The 21,879-nt window shown below is 41.2% G+C and overlaps 1 pseudogene and 1 gene segment (V, D, J or C); one reads left to right on the plus strand and one right to left on the minus strand.

Moving 5' to 3' along the window:
- Positions 1–21,879, plus strand: part of LOC122116639 — a 1,030,500-nt pseudogene that overhangs the window by 434,466 nt on the left and 574,155 nt on the right.
- Positions 731–20,866, minus strand: LOC122116710. The segment is given in 3 exon segments: positions 731–759; positions 20,347–20,638; positions 20,763–20,866. Coding segments are annotated over 3 exon segments (360 nt in total).

Below are 21,879 nucleotides of genomic sequence, written 5' to 3' on the forward strand. Positions count from 1 at the left end.
TGCAAATCAGTAGGGGTTGGAAGGGGCCAGCACAGGTGCACCAACATGCCAGATTTCAGTATCTCAGCCCAGACATGATGACCCAGATACAAAAAAAATCATACCAGGGTAGCACTGTTGTGCCTGAAGATAATGTGTTTCTCTCTGGGGTTCAGGGGGCAGAATGATTCTCTGGTTAAATACAATGAATTTTAATTTATACATGGGTCATGACATTCTTTTCATGATAGCATTTTACTTAAGTCATTTTTTCAAGAAAAAATGGTCCCAAAATGTAGAATTAATGATTGAGATTAGATTTTCTAAGTTTTCTAAGTCTTTGGTTTCCTTGAACCCATTTGTTAATCATAGACACAATCATTCAATTAGTCAACCTACATGGGTATGTAGGTTGATAGAGAGAGTGATAGTTAAATAAATAGATGATAGACAAGTATCAATTAAGACTTAATGAAAGACAATGAAAAGTATGAAATTAAAGTATGTGCAGTATTGTGCTATGGTGTACAATGTACAGGCTAGCTATTGGGTTTTGCTATCAACTCCAGGTTGCTGTCCTCTGTTTCTGAATGCACTTTCCCACCACCATCATCCAGTAGACTTAACATCAGACATTGGCTCTCTGTATACTGAAATGACCTGGCTACAGGCATAGCCTTATTATCATTGTACTTTTCTGAGCTGCAAGTCTCCTAAAGTCTTGATGACATTCATGCCTTATTGTTCGTAATCCAAGTTATTCCTCCTCAGAACCTGAGCTATTCTCTAAACCGAGGCTGAACTAAACTTCAATTTACTCTGCCTCTTAAAACTGTAAATTCCTACAGCACCTCCCATTTAATGGAATTTGTAATTAAAGAAGTTTTCAGTGATTGAACTCATAGTTTATGATATAAACAAGCTCTGAAAGGATAACATGTAGCATAATTAAGTGTGAAGTGGGACACTGGAGCTGCAAAGCCCAGAGAGGACAAGGGAAAATGCCACAGGTGATGAATCCAGAGTACGATGAGGAATGCTACCACCTGGAGTCCAGCAGGTGAGGGAGCTGTTCACACTAGTGCTGGATGTCACAACTGGAAAGACACGGACAGGACATTTGCTTGACAATGAATCCACCATCTTATTGTAAGTCTAAGCAGTTGCTACAGGTGCACAAAGATAACACTGCTCCCCAAAGGCCAGTAGCTCACAGACCAGGCATTGACAAAGTCAGAGTCCATCTGTACCAGGCCCTACATGACAGGTTCCTATAGCAACCCTGCTCAATGAACTATTTCACACACTACTGGAGCAAAGCAGAGTATAGAAATAAATTCATGTTTTCTTCTCCCCCCTCCACATAATGAGTAGAGCTTTGATGCTGGACCTGGCTTATGGTAAACATGCACTCCTGGTACAGACAAGTTCTCTAGATCATCATTCTCTGACATGGGTTTGAGAGAAGAACAATTAGAGGAATAGCTCTCAGTTGAATTTGGAAGAAGTGTGGATATGAGGATAGAGAGAGAATCACCCAACTAATTGTGAAATAAGACAGTCAGTCCTGGACTGGGAATGTGGCTTAGTGGTAGAGTGCTTGCCTAGTATGCACGAAGTCCTCCGTTCAATTCCTCAGTACCACATACAGATTAAAATCCAGAAGTGGTGCTGTAACTCAAGTGGTAGAGCACTAACCTTGAGCACAAGGAGGCTCAGACATAGCATCCAGGACCTAAGTTCAGGTACAGGACTGGCAAATAAGACAGTCAGTCCCAGAGACCTAAGGTGGAGTAAGCCAGATCAAAGGAAATATAGGTCCCACAGTTTCCCTCATTTACAATAATGAGTGTATTTATAGAACAATTTTATCAGATGTGCAGAAAAAGCTCAAAAGCTATGTACATATGACCATATAACATTTTGCTAAGTGAAATGAACCCCAAGATATGAACACAAGAGGTCTTTCTTTATTGTTGTTATTTTTAATGTACTATGTGATTATTTTGTTTCCTTTGTATGTTCTTCCCCCTATGGTATATCCCCTGTTGTTACTGTACCTGATTTTGATAACCTGCATCTTGTATATACATCTATCTAATTTGGGGAGGGGAAGAGGACTAACAAAATTGTGAAACAAAGACATAGGATGACACATTGCAACATATCCACAAGACAGTATATTGGAAATGAACTTTACAACTTCAGGGAAGGCAGTGGGAAGGGGAGGGTGAAGGGATGAGGGTGGTGGGGGAGGAAAGGGATAGAGGGAGAACTACTAGGGAAAGGGTAACAATGCTGAACAGGAAATGTACTCGCTGCCTTCCTCATGTAAATGTAACCCCTCTGTACAGCATTTTTACAATAAAATAAAATTTACAAAAAATAATAGAAATGTTATTGGATCTAATATACTAATCAGAGTGATCATGCATGAAAAAATAGACACAGAGGAAAAAGCCCATTTCTTACAGTTAGTGAGCTCATAACATTTAAAAAAATAAATTGGATAACAGCAGAGATGTTTATACCTAAAAATGTGAATATAAAAGTCCATGGAACTATTTTTACAATTTAAGTAGTAAACCTACATTATTTCTTCATTATAATTGGGCATTTAATCACATATTTCTTTCTATTTCTCTGTGTACAATGGAACAGAATGACTAATTTCCTGATGAGCAAAATGTGATCCTGTCAAGGTGTATAGCTCTTAGTGAGAACCTTACTTCCTCTCATCCCAGGCTGTATGTAGAGCACCCACAACAAGGAGTCCATAGTTGAAATGTAGATTTCCCAGATTGAAACACAAGAGTAGATCAACTGTTCATTTGTCTCAATGCAATGGCTGAAATTTCACTGGACCTTCATCAAAACCTGCTCAAGAACAGGCTACTTTGTTAGAGCTTCACAGATACATTATTTCCCCTTCCAGCAATCAAATATATGACAAAAGAATTCCTATCCGCTACTCTGAACACTAAAATTGTGAAATGTTGTTATGGTTGCCGCAACTATTAATACTGTAATTATCCAATATGGAAACTTGGACTAAGGCAAAATGAAGAAGCTGTACAATTCTGTGATGAGCTCATAGAATGAAAATATAATCATGAAAACACTTGTTAGATATCAGTTTCTCATGACAATATGCCTAAGCATACAGGAGTCTGGAGATCTCAAGGATCATGATCAAATCCAAACTAACATTTGAGAAGGTGGACTGGAGGTGTGGCTCATGTTATAGAGGACCAAACAAGCAAGGAAGCTGAACAAGCATGAGGATAAAAAATATAAATAATAAAAAATAGGAAGGGATAGTGGGAGAACAATAAGAGAAATGGTAACAATACTCGACAAGAAATGTACTCATTGATTTACTCATGTAACTGTAACTCTGCTATACAGCATCTTTATAATAAAATTAAATTAAAAAAGAAAAATAGAAAGTACCATTTTCACAATGTAGCCTCTGACATGCTTCAAATTCATAATCCTGTTTTTTATTTCCAAAAGCATGTGTCCCCAAGTAACTAGGATCTGGCCATCATTAAGGAAAAGACTGAGGCAGGGGCTGGAAAGGTGGCTCAGTGGTAGAGTGCTTGCCTTGCATGCACGAGGTCCTGGGTTCGATCCTCAGCACCACATAAGCAAAAAGAAAAAGCTGGAAGCAGTGCTATGGCTCAAGTGGTAGAGCACTAGCCTTGAGCTGAACAGCTGAGGGACAGCGCTCAGGCCCAGAGTTCAAGCCCCACGACTGCCCCCCCCAACCCCCAAAAAAGTCTGAGGCAGGTGCACTGCCTTGTAATGTCTATTGTGTTGCCAAGTGCTATTGTTTGGGGCCACAACACTGTCTGCCTGCTGCGCCTCCTGTGCCTTGGAAAACTACTTGTTGAAGGAATTCTTTGCCATCCCCTGTTGGCAGATGTTGGTGAGTTGAGGAGCATGATTGGACCACAGGTTCTGCACACTGTCCTGTAGACTCTGTCATCACACACAGCCCCATCCCTCACTGTTTGAGGACAGGTTAATTCACACAGAAACAGGTTCCCTTCCAAGGCCGAAATGGATGTTCTTTCTGATCAAATGGGGAGTGTTTGCATAATATAGAAGTGATGTCTAGTCACAAAGCACAAAGCATTACTCCAAACTGTGGGTGGATGGAGTAGATCCTTGAATCTCAGGGCACACAAATTGAACCTGCCTGTTTTTTCCAAATAGCTTCTGAGTTTGAAGTATCTTATCCCCAAAGTAGACATTGCTTAACATTCTTCTCTGCATTTGAGTACAGTTTAAAGGTAGAATTTTGCTGTGTAGTTCTCTCCTGTGCTCCATGAATAGCCGGCAAGAAGGTCTATGCATCCTTTTCAGTGGTTGAAGACCTGCCTCTACTTTCAAGGAAAGAAGCAGCTAAAGACCACATCTTGGAGTCCCAGTAAGGTGGCAGCAAAAGGTGAATATGAGTTTAAAACAACACAATTGGAAATGAAATCCTCCAAATCTTACCAGCCCCCTTTCCATAGCTTAGGATAAAAGTTACAGAGCACTGTGTCCAGCACTATCAGCTTAGAAGGGGTCTTGTGAACTTTTTGTCCAGGATGGCCTTCAAACCACATATTCTCAATCCTCAATTAGGTAGACTTATAAGTCGGAGCCATTGGTGCCTTTTAAATTTTTATTTTATTGCAAAGATACTGTGTAGATGGAGTTATAGTTACATGAGTAATGTAATGAGTACATTTCTTGTCGAGCATTATTAGTCTCTCCTTTGTTTTTCTCCTCCTATCCTTTGAATGGTCTGAAAAAATTAGTTGGGAAGTTGTAATGAGAAAAATGTCTGTACATATATGACTTGAATGACCCCTAGTGTTTTGCTGGTGTAAGGACCAGATGATAGTAAATACCATTGAAATCAGGAAGCTCTAATGTCAAATTCCAGTTCTTCTCAATTAGAATTAGTAGGAATTTCCATTATCTTTAGATATTTCTCTAAACTAATTTACTCTCTTTTATTTTCTTTTTGTCGGTCCTGGGGCTTGAACTCTGGGCTTGGGCGCTGTCCCTCAGCTCTTCAGCTCAAGGCGAGTGCTCTAACACTTGAGCTACAGCGCCACTTCCGGTTTTTTGGTGGTTTATTGGAGATAGGAGTCTCACGGTCTCTCCTGCCCGGGCTGGCTTTGAACCGCGATCCTCAGATCTCAGCCTCCTGAGTAGCTAGGATTACAGGCGTGAGCGACCAGCGCCCGGCTCTTTTATTTTCATTATACCATGTAAATGTTTAAAACGGACATAACAAGCATTATTGAGAACTAGTCATGCAGCACTATTTTAAAAGAAACCAATGGAAAGCACATATTTGCATAAGTTACTACCAAATAAACAAGTCATATTGATTTTCAAATTAGGATGGTTATATTGTCAAAATAATGTATTGATATATTTTTGATTACATTTTAATTTTTATGATGATCCTAAAAAATGCTATCAGTTTAAACCATTATTGAAAGGGATTTTTAACCCCATTACAATGCTTTTGTCATGGAAGTAGCAAATAAGTACTCTTCCTATACAAACTATTTAAAGAATAAAATAAAGGTATATATTCACGTCATCACAAGAAAGCAGAAGAATAAGGACCAGTGAGTATAAGATGTCACAGTAAACACCATTCTTCTATTTAGACTGATTGTCACTAACTTTTTATTTTCACCCATTATTTGATAAATTTATATTCGACACAAGGTTACATTTGGTGTGGAAACTTCTGGGGAGTAAAGGTAAAAGAAATGAGGCACATGGTAATCCAGTACATGCTCTGTTACAGAGTCAGTGTCTGCTTTTGGATATTAGCTAATGACTGGGTGTGCAAGAAGGCTACTGGTGATTATGGAGAAAGATAGAATCTTGCACAGGCTCAGTTGTCTTTGCTTCCTATGGTTACACAGATCATTCCTAATGCAGATCTGACTGATGAACATGGATTCCTACTGCCTCTGCTCCATGTTGGAGAAACCCTGATGGATCTTCGGTTATCATGTCACAGCATGTAACATGTTCCTAAACCCAGCTGTGCTAGTCTACCCCTTGAAGCAGAAAGCAGTCTGGAAGCTCTTTTTACCTGCAATGAGGGGAGTGACAGAGCATCAGGTTTCTTTGCATGGGATCAGCACAGGACATTGTTAGCTACAGACAATGCATTATACTCCTGTGAATCTTTCAGGTGTTCAGACACTATATGAAAGCCAGGCTACTACCTCTTCATCATTCATTGCTCACAAGAAATTCCCTAGACCTCTTTTTGCACTCATGTCATTGACAGCCATCACATTCCCACCAGAGCCCACTGAATGAAGGCATGACATCAATGGTAGCTAACACCTCTCTATATCCTACATGCCACTCTCCAGCATTCTAGGGAAAATGAAAGTGGGAACTTTGCAAGACCAGTGCTGTTGGAGCCTCTCCCTCTTGATGTATATAATGTGGTGTGGACAGGGGTGGTTGCCTCAGGTTTATCAAGCACCTGGACGTAATGTCCATCCACACCTGTGCTGATAAAGGTGGTGTTCAACTGCTTCCTCCTCCTCTTCCCTCTGCCCCCCCAATGCTTCCTAGGACATGAGGTGTTGGCTTCTCATGCAGCCTGGGTATGAACCCTTTGGCTCCAGTGTGACTCTCCAGCTGCCTCACCAGTTGGAGCCCAGGTTGAGGGACATCACCTGTGTCTCAGCTTTTCCATGAATCATCTTTCACCTGGATATTCTTAAAAATATTTAACCCCTTTTTAATGTACAAGATTTTTCATAAAAATTTTAATTGTCACTATTTATTTGTTTGGCTCTGGTCCTGGGGCTTGAACTCAGGGCCTGGTTGCCCTTGTTGAGGTTTCCTTGCTCAAGGATAGTGTTCTATCACTTGAGCCAAGCTCCACTTCCAGCAATGATTTTGAGGGTCAATGGCTTTGGGGAAGAGTAGTTCAGTGGAGATGACAGCCTCCAGTACTTTCCTATCTGGTTTTTTTTGAATCATGGTCTTCTAATCTCAAGCTCCTGAGTACCTAGGATAGAAATCTTGATCAGAGGTCCTCCATCTTTTCCTCTCTTTGGAAAACATGTGATTATTTTTCCCTATCCAGAGACCCACTGAGTAGTCTGTGCTTTATTTGAGCCTGAGACACACAAACACACTGATTGTGTGTGTTTGTTGTGTACATGTGTGTGTGTCAATTCTTTGCTTTATTCAGATGTTCCCTGTGATTTGAAATCCCCCCCACAGTATTGCATGTATTCATTAATATATTGGTATAAAATTAATTTCACTGATATTGACCATGTTTGAGTGCTTTCCCTATCCACAGCTGATTTGCACAATGTGTTCACTATGTGGGTCTGTGTGTGGGCACATGCTGCATCTTCACACAGCTGCTCCCTATGAATTGGAGAAAAACCCCTCCCTCTCAAGAGTATTAAGGCATAGTAATGAATATATCTTCTAAGCCCTATCCACTGAGAGATACCTGTTCCTTAGGACATCTTCCTTCAATTGTATAAGAGTGGGAGTTAAGGAGGGAGGAGTAGCCATGAGGTACTCAGGTCCCAGGGTAAGGTAAGAGTGGACATATTGTGGGACTGTGACTCTGGCAGAGGCATGAGAAAACCAGTGGGCAGTGTCCTTTGGATATCTCCCCGTTATTCCAGGCTTCCCGAGCTCATTGCCAGGGGAACTTGCCATTGCCTTGGTTGTCCTCGCGAATGGTCTTGACCATAGCCCAGCAGTTCTTATATCAGTGGCCTTTCTGGTGTTGCCCATGGGCCTGGGGGCAGCCATGGTGATACCAGAAGGGACACAGGCTGTTGTCTGAGCTTGTGGATGAAACATCCTGCCTTCCAGACCACTCTCTCCTTCACCCTCACGAGCACTAGCAATACTACCATCACCACATCCTCCTTGTACAACTCCAGCTCCTTGCTGACCAGCACTGCCAGCAGCACTTGCCAGGTGGTTGGCGATGTGTATACTCTCAGTGTGAGCCAGTTTGGGTATGACCTTGCCTCCTCGGGACATGGCTGGCCTTACAGTCTGGCCAAGAAGCTTGCACCAGGGCCAGGAGGCTTTTCTGGAGGTGGGTGTAGATGCTTCTGGACCCGTTTCACTCTGCTCTTCTTGGATTGGGCAGGCTAGACCCTAGCACTCACTGCTTGCAAACCCTGTGCGCCACGGGCCTGAGGTGAGTTTTACCTTGATGCAGGTGCGGAGAAGGGGTATAAGTCCTGGAAACCGGTGCGAGGAGAACGCAGCGCAGCCTGGGACTGGCTGGAACACTGTGTTGTGGAAGGCCCTGGACATCCTGGCTGCGCCAGGGAGCGAGGGAGCCATGCTTTGTTCCGCAGTACAGAGGCATCTTCAGGGACATTCTGACAAAGGTAAGGCTGCCCCTTCCCCTCCCTCTTTCCTTCTCCCTCTCCCACTTCCCAGGGCACAGAGGCTCCGAGCCTGGGTGGAGGGAATGGGGACATCCACTGCAGGTCGGGCAGCCCACCCAAGTTGGCCTGTGACCCAGGGAAATTAGGGGTTTCAGTGCTGAGCGGCACCATTGACACCCTGGCTTCTTGTGTGGAATTGATAACTCTGGCTGTATAGTTGACTAGGGCTGGGGACAGTTGTCCTGTATTGAACCTCTAGCCATGTACCGAATCTGAGTGTCTACTGGGGCCATGGGAGCCAATCCCTTTCAGACCTCCTAGAGTCGAGACAGTGGCCCAAATCCTGCCCCTGCTCCTCTGTCTCCTCGGCAGCAGCTGGGTCTGGTTGAGGGCATCCTCAAAAGACTGTGGAGGTGCGAGGAATTCATGCTGTTGCTGGGATTCACTCTGGTGATTGCCCCTAAGCAGCTTCTCTGGGTTGCCAGAGGTCTGACCTTACAGGACCTAATCCTCCTTTCTCCTCCACAGAGGATCAGCATCCCTCTTTTGGTCTGGCCCTGCCCTGTCCTTGGGGTACCCAAGGGAGACCCTCTTGTAGGCAACTTGGTGAATCCTGGAACAATGGTTTGGGAGGGCACCTGATGCCAGCTCTGCCCCTCCCCCCCTACCAGTGGGCCCAGGGTCCTGAGAGCCTCTGGAGCTGTCCATGGACCAGTAATGAGGACTGATGCTGCGCCCAGAGGATGCTGGGGCCACTTGGGGATGCTTCTCCCACCTGCTACTGGGCCAAGCGCTGGCAGACCGCTTGACAGGTCCCTGGAGCTCACACAGCTTCCCAGCCCCTTGGGTCTCTGGCCCAGAGCTGGGGGTTCCCTTCCTGGGCACCATGGCTTTTCCCCCGGAGCCCCAAACTACACTTGACTCTTTCAACTTGTCCTCTTGCACCCGCCCTGACTCTGACAGCACAAGAGCCTCCCTCCTGGGCTCTTGAGTGCCATCCTGTTCATAGACCTGGTGTGGAATCGCCGAAAGAAGTGCTGGGTTGCAGCCCAGGAGAGCCAAGGTCTCCCAGCGTGTGTCCAGCTCCTTTGCCATACTGCCCACCAGCGGGTGCTTCCTAAAACCCTTCACCATCTCTCTGACACCCTTGGCACCAAGGATTTCTGCCGTGATGAGCAAGACTGAGAGCAGACTCAAGGTTTTGCAGAGCTCCTGTGAATGTGTGCTGGAGGCCAGGTGCTCTTGGAGCAGCCACAGGGCTCCTCACAACTACTAGGTGGTCTGTGTCCCCATGGCACCCCTGGCCACGTCTACAGAGATGCGAGAACCACACAGCTGGACTCCTTGATCCAGTGGTTCACTTGCCCTGCTCTGAGATCAACATTTGACACCTTCAACAGGTCCTCCTGCTCCCTCTCACCATCCTCCACCTCCCTCAGCCCCTCCCCCTGGCCAAGATTATACTTCCTGGGCTCTAGACCTCCATCCTGGTCAGGGACCTGGCTCAGAGTCTCTGATTTGTGGCTCAGCACAGCCAAGTTCTTCCAGTGTTTGTCCAGTTCTTTGGACAAACTGGTCACTTGTGGGTGCTTTCTAAAACTCTTCAGTATTCTTCTGACACCCGTGGTGGCAAGGATTTCTGCTGAGATGGGAATGATTGAGAATAGAGTCAAGGATTTGTGGAGCTCTTCGCCATCTGTGCTGGAGGCAGGGGAAAGCTGGAGGACCTCTGACTCAAGTTTGCCATACTAACTACTCAGAAGATTGGGATCTGAAGACCATGGTTGCAAAAAGACCATGGAGGAAAGTACAAGAGACAGTCCTACCCACTGAACTACTTTTCCCCAAAGCTTTCCCTCCTTCAAAATCATTTCTGGAAGTGGAGTGTTGGCTCAAGTGATAGAGCACTACCTTGAGGAAGGAAACCTCAGCAAAGGCAACTAGACCCAGAGTTCAAGCCCCAGGACCAGAGCCAAACACATAAATAGTGACAACAATTATGTGGGGTAGTTGTGGAGGTGGGAGGGAAGGGATGGTAGGGGCAAAACAAAGGAGTAGGCAATAATGCTCATTAGGAAATGTACTGATTACCTTGCTCATGTAACAGTAACCCCTCTGTAAAGTAAATAAAAAAGTATTTAAAATAATGTATTGCATAAGGTAACACAAGAACTAATACTTCAGTTATCTTTGTAATTTCCTATTCTGGTATCTCTCAATTCAGCTTCCACATTGTGTTTCTATTGAAAGAGTACAGTTGATACTTAAAGTAATTATCTACTGGAAATTCTTGAAAACAGTGCATTTAAATTATCTTAACCTATAGCAGGTCACAATTACAATTGCTGCAATGGCTCCATTTTTTAATTCCTTTCTAAAAGATTCCACATTTACTTTTTTCTTTCACACCATCTGATCAATTACATAGTATCCTTGGGACCAAACCTGGCTACTCAGAGTTCTGCTTACAATTAACTTCTTCAGGTGCAAGTATTTTCTGAAGAATGATAGTACCTTTGAGTCCAGATTAACCAGCTTTTGAAACCATTTTTGCCTACATCCCTTCACTTCTGAAACATGCTCAGGACAGCAAACAAATGCTGGAGGAAAGGGATTTACAGATTGTTGCTGGAAGCAAAGATCAAGCTTGTATGCCAAGCTACTTTGGAGGTTTAGATCTGGAGAATCTGGGTTGAAGATCAGTACATTGTCACAAAGGCTCACAATAACTACCATCAAAGAATGCTGGAGGAATTTCTCAGGGATAGAGGACTAGCCAAGCTGGTATAAGACTCCATGTTCAATCCAGCAGTTATAAATAAATAAATAGTAAGAAAATATAGTTTTATATAATTTAACCCAAAACCAAGTAATAAAATGCAATCTTGGGTAATAAGCCCAAATTAAACCCAGTACTTTATTTATGAAAACATCCATAAAACAAATCAATTTCTAGATTTGGTTCTGTAAGAAAGCTAAGTTTGAAATGTCTTCTGGAAAATTTAGCTATATATGATGCTTTAATCACTTTACAAGAGATAAGAGTAAAAGTTACATTGGCTTTGAATGTTGAATTCAATGGGATGATCTCTGTAAAGGACAACAAATGATGATGAAGGTGTCACATTGGAGTAAATATTTTATTTTTTCATAAAGATATTATTCTTTATAGTATAGTTTGTAAGGGTTGTGGCATTTTTTTCACTTATGTCAACTAAGAAAAAACTGATTACCATTCTCTGAATGAATAAGTCTATGCATCAAACTATTCAAAATGACTTACTTTGTTACAGCAACTGGAAATGGACTGTGTATGTGAGTATATGTACGTACATGTGCATGTATATATGTGCACAGTCATGTGTGTATATGCACATGTGTGTTTTTAACATGTGGATTAACTAGATATGTTCTTAATAGGGGCTAATAGAGAAGTAAAGAGAATCTCTCAACCTTGATATTCATCCTCTAAACACAGCTGGTTTTCTTTTGTTTCTGTCTGTTTGCTTGTTTGTGCCAGTCTTCAGGCTGGAACTCAGGGTGTGGGCAGTGTCCTTAAACTCTGTTAGCTCAATGCTAGTGCTTTGCCACCTTCAATCACAGCTCTTCTTCCAGATTTTTGGTGGTTAATTGGAGATAAGTAGCTTAATATATTTCCCTACCTTGGCTGGTTTTGAACCATAATCCTCAGACCTCAGGCTCCTGAGTAGATAAAATGACAGTTGTGAGCCACCAGCTCCTGGGTTAAACATGGCTTCTTAAACCTAATAAAGATCACCTGCCAACATGCTGAAATGAAGATTCACATTTCATAGATCTCAAGTGGTTTCTAATTTTGTATTTGCAACATGTTTTCAGTGTTGTTGATGATATTGTCGAATTCTGGAAAACTGAATAAGAAAGGAAATATTATTTCCATATTTAGTTGAATTTTCTTTTTATTTTGTTAAGCGAGAATTTAGTTTGTAAAGAGACTCATATATATATAATATAAAAACTTTATTTCCATTGATGTGTGACTTTATGAAACTTTGTTGCTTTTATTGCAACCTTCTGATGACACTTAGATGCAATACGGAAATGTTCTTGGGCAATGCTCTCCTGATCAAATCCTGAGAGTTGGGCCATAGGACCACACTGGGTAGTCAGCTCTGAACTTCATTACACAATCTCTGCAGGAAGTGCATTTTCCAGAACTCCTTCCCTCTCGAGATCCCTATCCATATGGTGAATGAGAGCCTTATTTAGGATTTAAAGCTGTAGAATGACAGAGTCCTATCCATCTCTCAGAGAGTAGAGGACAAGGTTGAGGGCTGCAGGCAACTGAGCTCTTTATACAAGTTTATATGTACAAATATACAATTTGTTGTTAGTGTGTACATTGTTGTAAACTTCTTATCATTAGTACTTTCACATGTTATATCTAAGTCCTTTTATAATTCCTCTGATATTTATTGATGTTGGTGGATCTCTTGCAAATTAACTGCTCCTGATAGAAGGTTCGTTGTAAGATCTCTCTCTAATTCATTAATTCACATGATCATATTGTCCCTGTATTCTCTTTATAATTTTTCTAAATAGTTTAGTTATGTAGTCAGTTTTGATAAAAATTCATCTCTCTGTGTGCATATTTGACATGAAATCAGTCAGTGTTTCAAAAATGATCGTGTGTAAAAAAATCCAAACCCAGGGGATCCTAACACAAAACATTAATCTTTGGTCATAGAGAAGTTCGCCATTACAATGATTTGCCCAATGCAGGCTGGGCTCAACTGAAGAGTTCTGTTGCAGGTCACTGGACTTGTCTCCATTGTGTGGATTTGTTTGATCTGGAACAGACACCAAAGGGACATTGAACACTTAAGATCATGAACATTATCTTGAGGTCAAGATATAGAAACACATTTATGTCCATGTATCTCCAGAACAGAAATACACATTTGAAATTAGTATTTCTTAATAGTTCATCAAGTTCATGAGAACCAATCACACCATTAGACTTTCAAGGTATTGGATCTTGCAAATAAAAAATAATTATGAACTTAAACTTCAACAGACAAGAAGAAAAATTAGTTTTTATTACTTACACAAAATGTTGGTGTGTTGCCAACAACTTCTCATAAGAGATCTCATTTGCCAAGGTAAGTCCTTCTAAATCATGAATTTCAAAACATTTCAGGACAAGTGTTACTTTGATAAAATGCAGAGTAGATCAGCTATTCTGCATTTGTAACAAGTGCTAAGCAATGATGAGCATATGTCTCATTTTAGGGAAAAAAGGAAGAAGAATGTATATTCATATACATTCAGGTAAATGAGTGTTATATGGTTATATTCAGTATGTGTGTTTGCCTGTGTATGTGCTTTTCAAGAGAGATTTTCCACTATTTGTCAAATGTTGAGAATGCTTAATGTAATGTCTTCTTTTTATTTACCAAATTACAATGAAGATTGGTTGCACTAATCTTAGTACCAATAAAAGTATCTGGAAATACTTCCAAGTAAGCTCCGCCCCTTCAATCAACTGTTTCTGAGCTGAGAGTAGTGATGACAGCTGACTATCAGTCACCCAGCGTCAGCACCACGCTGGAAGCTCAGGGATCATTTACTTTTTCTTTTCTGGTGACCCACAAACTTACACAGTGAGGAGACTCAGTGAGAATTAGAAATCAGAAGGGTGCCTTTCTGTATGTGGGTAAGATGCTTGCCAGGACAGAGGAGAGAACTGACAATACACTCTAAGGTAGTTCTGACTAGCATTCTACAGAATGCTACAAATGAGGATAAACTTTACAATAACTGTTCATAAGTGAAACAAAGGTATCCCTTTTGTTAATATACATTCTAGTCATATAATTTACCAATGAATGATAAATCTGGAGCTCAGAGCATCTCAAACTCCAATCGTTGGTTTCCCAGATGGATTTGAGAAAATCATGGTGAAACAGTTTACACCATTAGATGCAAATTCACACTAGATGCTGGCATAAGTCAGAATATCACCCAAATGCTAGGGAGTACATTGTTTAAAATTAAGGATTATAGAGATGGATGTAAAATAAAATTAAGCTATTAATGATGGGGTCATGCCATGATTTTTCAAATCAATTCACTAATGCTGGCCAGATAGAGCTATGAATGCTGTGCCTGTTGAACAAGGCTTAGTCTTGCACTTTTGGGCCCTATGGACACCATTACAGGGCTTGATCACACTCGACAGTCTTAAATAGAGCCAGGGCCTAGGGCAAAGAAGGTGAGACACTAGTTTACAGAGTGCAGTACTGTAACTGGGGAAAGGTTAATCTAACCAAAGGACATTGACCAAACTCTGCTAAGGACTTGAAGGTAAAGTAGCATTTCGGGAACACATAGAGCAGAGGCAAGAAATGCACAACTATACTTCTAGCTGGTGAACAGAAAGCACAGCATTTGCTATAGTTGTGAGCCAGGACCATGTGCTTGATGGAAGTATTTCAAGTTTCATTATAAATGGAATAAAATCACAAAAGACATTTCATTCTTTTTTTTTTTAGGGGGGGGGTGTGTTCCGGTCGTAGGGCCTGAACTCTGGGCCTGGGTGCTGTCCCTCAGCTCTTTAGCTCAAGGCTAGTGCTGTACCACTTGAGCCACAATGCCACTTCCGGCTTTTTTCTTTTGTATATGTGGTGCTGAGGAATCAAATTTAGGGCCTCAGGAATGCAAGGCAAGTGCTCTACCACTGAGCCACCCTCCCAGCCCAGACATTTCATTCTTATATTACCTGTTAGCTATAATATTACTTAAGACACAAAGAATTTGTTCAATAAATACTTCATGGTTTATCTGAAGTCTCCTGGCCTCTGTGCTACTATGATTTTTCTACTGTTCCATGATTGTAGATTGAATGAAGTCATATTGTCACTCAAACCTCATTTGCACTCATAGTTACATTGATCAAAATATCTTCCTCTGGGGCTGGGAAGGTGACTCAGTTGTAGAGCGCTTGCCTTGCATGTATGAGGCCCTGGGTTGGATTCCTCAGCACCACATAAGCAAAAAGAAAAAAGCCGGAAGTGGCGCTGTGGCTCAAGTGATAGAGCGATAGCCTTGAGCTGAAGAGTTGAGGGACAGCGCCCAGGCCCAGAGTTCAGGCCCCATGACCGGACCCCCCCAAAAAAATATCTTCCTCCTAGACAGACTCAGATGGTCTGCTCTGCAGTTCCCCAGACCAGTAACCCCTAAGGATAGCTCACACAGCCTAAAAGGAAGTTTTAGTTCAGGAATGTATCACTGTGGGAGGCTTATGTGTATCTTGAAGCAGTGATAAACTCCAACATCCCCAGGCTCTACCTTGCTGATGTCAGTGTTAAATCTATGCTTGACCCACAGCCAGTGAATCTGTTGGGAACCACAGAAAATCAGTTAGAAACTGTGTATATCAGGAATTGTGGAGACCGGCCTGGCTTCTGCAGGTACCAATTCAGATAAGTGTCTCCATTGCTATGCAGGAGGCTCTGACTAGACCTGTTGGAGATGGAAGCTGGATCTCCCAGCGTGACAGGCAGGGAGACTGGAGTCTGGTTTATCACATCTCCACTTGATCCTGAAATTAGAATAAGACAGAAGTGCAAGGTTATTCACAAGCATAGACATGTTGATATTAGTTGAATTTTGATATATTGCCTGTTTTCATATTTCATACTGATTACTAATCTAAAAATATAAAAGATTATAAAGATATTTCTAAAATATAAAGAGGTCTCTAGGAGTCACTGACTATATTTTCATCTAGCAATCTTCACCCAAGCACAGTTTTAGCTCTTTCTGGAATGTTCTTCACTCTCTCACACCTAACTATCACTTTCCCAACATGGATAACAGGATCTTCACAGATAGGGCACAACTGGACCCTTAGATATCACCTTTTCGCCCACTTTCATTCCTTATCTCCCTTTGCCCTTACCAGGGATCCAGAGCATTAACAGCCCCAGGAGTCGATAGAAGGACTTCATTTTTAAGAGTTAAATGAGGAGTGTTGACAGGTCAAGGCAAGTTCAGATCTTAGAAAGGAAGGTCCTCCTTAGGAAGCAATATGCAAATCTCCAGGTGGGTGCAACAGCATAGGAAGAGCTAAGGGGAAGGTAAGGCCTGCTCTTAGGAGAAAAGTGATACCAAATATGCTCTGTGTTTGGTGACAACCAATAAAATCCTTGATTCCTGCAGCACTGGGAAGAAAGGCCCCACTGTGAAGGAAGATAGGATGCACACGGCTCTGACACCCTAAAACATCATCAGAGACCAAAGGTACGCAGGTTCATGTCAAGGACAGTCTGTAGGAAAGGAATGAGCACAATTCCCGGCTCGCCTTAAACTCGAGCAGAAGGGCTAGAGAAAAACACTGTACTCACCAGCAGGAGCAAGGATCCTCAAGGGAGATGAATAGTTTAGCTATATAAAGTGGCATCTTATGCCCATAGTTACTAAGTTACATGTTCAGGAATCTGAGCTACAAGTGTTAGAACTTCTGTTTCCAAAGGAAATGTAACATAAAGAATTGATAAGAAGAACAAAAATTTCTGCTATTAGTAGTGATCTAAATGCATTTATTTATAAGATTAAAGGACAATGCCCTCTTTCTGACAGAAGCATATAATTCCAGTATAGATAGATAGATAGAGATAGATAGATAGATAGATATAGATGTATACAGATGTATGTGTATATATATATATATATATATATATATACATATATATATATATATATATATATATATATATATCACATTTTCTTGATCCATTCATCTATTGAGGGGCATCAGTGTTGGTTCCATATCTTAGCTATGGTGAATAGTGTTGCAAGGAATACAGTTGTGCTGGTAACGTTAATGTGGCCTTGTTTGTGGTCACGTGAGTAAATACCCAGAAGTGGGATTGCTGGATTGTAGGGAGTTCTATTTTTAATCTTTTGAGGAACCTCCATACTGCTTTCCATAGTGGTTGAATCACGTTATGTTCCCACCATCAGAGTAGTATCTGGCCTCATCCCTGCCAACATCTATTATTATTTGTTTTCTTAATAATGGCCATTGTAACTGGGGTGAGGTGGAATCTCAATGTGGTAGTGAATTTCATCTCTCTTATAACCAGAGATGTTGAACATTTCTTCAGGTGTCTATTGGCCATTCTTATTTGCTCTCCAAAATAGACTCTTAATTCTTTAGCCCAATGATTACTGGGCTGATTTTTCTTTGAGGATTTTTTTGGAGGGGTGTTTATTGAGCGTTAGGTATATTTTTTATATGAGGCCTTGTCTGTTGTATAGCTAGTGAATATCTTCTCCCAATCTGTGAGATTTCCATTTATCTTGCTGGCTATGGTGTTTGCCATGCAGAAGCTCTGCAGCTTAATATGATACCATTTATCCATCCATTTGATTCGTTGTGTTTCTGGATCTTTATTTAGAAAGTTTTCACCTGGGTAAAGGAGCCCTAGAAATTCCTTTGCAAGAAAATGTAAAGACTTAGGATAAACTATATTAAGTGAAATAAGCAGCCCCAAAGAAACATAGGCTCCATAATTTCTTTCATTTGTAATAATTAGTATATGTCTGGTATTGTCCTTGCAGAGGATCACAATAGATCAATAGCTATATACATACCACCATATAAAATGATGCTAAACCAAATGAACTTCAAGATATAGAAACAAGATGTCTTTTTTGTTGTCTTTATTGCGGTCTATATACTGTATCAAGTTCCTTCTTTTTATTATATATTTTTTAAATTTCCCTTTGGCTTATCCCCTGTAGTCACTGTTTATATTCTGGAACCATGCATCTTTTATACACGTTTATATGACTTGAGAAGAGAAGGAGAATAACAAAATGGTGAAACAAGGACAAAGGGTGGCCAATGCAACAGTGATACTCACAGGACACTATGCTGGAAATGAACTTTATAACTTCGGGGTGGGTGGGTTGGGTGGAGAGATAGTAGGAGATGAAAGAATGAATAACAATATTTGACAAGAAATGTTCTCATTACCCTACTTATGTAACTGTTTCCCTTCTGTACAGTACCTTTACAACAGAATGAAATTAAAAAGGATAACAGAAAAATGTTATAAAGTTTTACTTCAAAGTGTGACTATATATTCAATGTAATGAGTTTTAACATCCATTATCTGTCCTGTTAATCTTCCACACTGTATTTGCACAACAAATTGCTCACAGAATTTCTTAAATCTTCCCTCTAGAGAGTAAAGGGAGAAAGTGATCAAGATATATTCCACTTCTATATTGTTAGGTTTTTTTAACCCTTTTTTAAACTATGTAAAGACAAATGTAGGTATATAATTCTGGTTATCTTAAATTAACATAAAATCTTTTAATGTCTCCATTCCCAATCTGAATTAACCAGTCTCTGCTTATTTGTCACAGAGAGTTCAGTCCCTACTTCTTGTCTCCAAGGATTCTACTCTGTCATGTGGCAGAATATCACATGTTAAGGAGGAACAGGTGGAGAAGGAAGTTGGTGCTGATGCTCCAGAAGACCCCACATGGTCATCTGAAGGACCTCCTTGTAGGAAGTGATTAGATCATTGGAGGTACTGTTCTCAGAAGGGCTATATCTGCTCTCATGGAGTGAGTCAGTTTTCACAGAAGTTGCTTGTTATAAACCATATATTTGGACCCTTCTAACTGCAGCTTGTTTTTATTTTTATTTATTTATTTATTTTGTTTGGTCGTGGGGCTTGAACTCTGGGCCTGGGCACTGTCCCTTATCTCTTCAGCTCAAGGAGAATGCTTTACCATTTGAACTACAGTGCCACTTCCAGTTTTCATGTGGTTTATTGGAGGTAAGACTCTTAAGGTCTTTCCTGCCCGGGCTGGTTTGGAACCTTGATCCTCAGATCTCAGCTTCCTGAGTGGCTAGGATTACAGGCGTGAGCCACCAGTGCCCAGCTACTACTTGTTCTCTTTACATTAATACAGCATATTAGTTGACAAACAGAACAGGCCTCACCTGAGTAGAAGCATATGAGACTATTTCATCTAGAATTTTCTATATTTAAAACCCAGTTAAAAACTGGAAGTGGCATTGTAGCTCAAGTGGTAGAGTGCTCGCCTTGAGCTGATGAGCTGAGGGACAGCACCCAGGACCAGAGTTCAAGCCCCACGACCAACCAATAACAAGACAAAACAAAACAAAAAATGCTTCTTAAGTAGAGCAAACAACAAAAGCCTGCAAGGGGAGAGTTTTGTGGGCTGTAGTCTCAGCTGAGTGGGGTCTCAGAAGATATGCTCTGCTCTGCATTCTGAGAGCCCATGGCAGCTGAATAAAATATGTTACAAATCAGACCATGGCTGTTACAGGGATTGCATAAGCTTGCTATTTTATGTATTGCTACTGGTTGTTTATATATATATGCATTTATACACACATAACACATATATATCTGTATATATAGATATAGATATAATAACTAATGGATGTGTCACTCAATGAACTAGAAATTTCCCATTTTAATCAAGAAATCTGCTTTATGTTTCAATGCTTAATGATGATTTTTTTCATAATCTAAAAACAAAATCTTTTCTAAAGCTCTATTGCCTTGCTTTTAAAACCTGGTTTGATATACATAAAATAGCTCTTTCTTTTTGTGGCTGCAAATTGTTAGCACAATGTAAGTGAAACATGAGTATAGATAACTGATTTTTAAAGTCAGAAGAGTCGTTGTAAGGTGTGTGCTGCTTGGGATGAGCAGGAGGACAGAGAGTTAGAGTGTGCAAATGCCTCCATGACATCTCTCCCAATACTTTCCAGTAACTTTAAAGTTTGCATCTGTCTGAGAAGTTGTGTAGAGTAGAGGCAGTTGTGCAGGTAGAAGAGAAGCTGGGGCAGCCCAGCCTCTCACTTCTGCTTCTCTGGGAGGTTTTTGTTATGACTTGTGTCACTGTGGGAGGATAACTATCACTCTGTAGACAGAAATATGTTGCGGCATCTTCAGGCTGCAGGTTGCTGATGGCAAGAGTGAACTCTGTCCCAGATCCACTGCCACTGAACCTTGATGGAATTCCAGATTGCAAAGTAGTTGCATAACTGATCAGAAGCTTTGGAGCTTTCCCTGCTCTCTGCTGGTACCAATGTAAATAATTGCTAATGCCCTGACTGGCTCGGCAAGTAATCTTGACTCTGTCTCCCAGAGGTGATGACAGGGATGTTGGCTGGGTCAACTGGATGTCACATCTGGCACCTGACATTGGAAACATAAAAGCCATTAGCAGTTTAATTAATTCTGCTGTCCAAGTACTTCCATGAACAGCCAAGTAGCTCCGCTGAACACTCAGTGAATAATCCCCAGTATCATCTTTCCTTACCTGCAACCCAGAGCAGCAGGAGCCCCAGGAGCTGAGCAAAGGCCCTCATGTCCATGCTGTATGCTGACTGGAACTTCTCCTGCACAGAGTGTGAGCAGCCTATGAAGAAGTTCCCAGTGTAGTGGGCTGTGCTCTACGCACATGCAAATCAACATGGCTTGGGGAATGGGAGTCACAGCTTCAGCTGGCAGATCTCAGTGACAAAGCACACACCTGAAGAACCCAGATGTCCAATGCGCTTGTAGATAAGGTGTTTCTAGAGACAAGAAAACATTATGATTCTGTTGGCCTGTGATAAGAATAGATTTTTTTTCCCCAGAGCTGAGGACTGAACTGAGGACCTTGCACTTTCCAGGTAAGCACTCTTCCACTGAGCTCAATTCCCAACCCCAAATAGAATTTTTAACATTTTCAACTTATCCATGACTTGCTATGATTTTCTTCATTTAAATCAGTCACTCAAAGACAAACATTTCCAAGGGAAATTAATTTTAGAATGTCCCTAACTCTGGTATCAGTGGAGTTTGTGATACAGAATTCTTAATTGTTTGCCTGAACCTTGTTAAATGGTTTAATAATAAACATTAGTACACAGACATGTGTTATAAAAGTGATAATACATGTGTAGAAAGACATGTAGAAAGACAGATAGATGCATTGATAGAAAGAGAGAAATGAACAGTTTTCAAAGTTTTTAATGGAAGGTAGCACTGAAATATGTGCAATAAAGTGTCATGATCAGAGGTATATGGACAATCCGTTGGTGCATTTATTGGTGTCCTGTGAACTCATATACATGACTGGATTGCTTCCCTTCTGAATGTTCTTCCCTATCATCTCCCTCTAGAACAGTTCACCTCAGGTATTTCTTCTTTAGTTTTAGGAAAATACCTGGAATCATATCTAGCTTTGTGGGTATTATGCATGTATGTGCCAGATATTTCTGAACTTTTAGAGGACATTTGTTTCATCTGTTAATGGAAACTCTTCTTTCTCAGAAGCTGAGTTGTTCTGTAGACTGAGGACTCAACTCTACTTTAACTTCATTTTGCTCCTTAAGCTGCATAGTCCTTCAAGTTACATGTCTTTTAGGTCCTAAGTCAAGCAATTTTTTGTG

The sequence above is a fragment of the Dipodomys spectabilis genome, unplaced genomic scaffold, assembly GCF_019054845.1.
Source record: "Dipodomys spectabilis isolate Male_0828 unplaced genomic scaffold, ASM1905484v1 ptg000137l, whole genome shotgun sequence".
NCBI lineage: Eukaryota > Metazoa > Chordata > Mammalia > Rodentia > Heteromyidae > Dipodomys > Dipodomys spectabilis.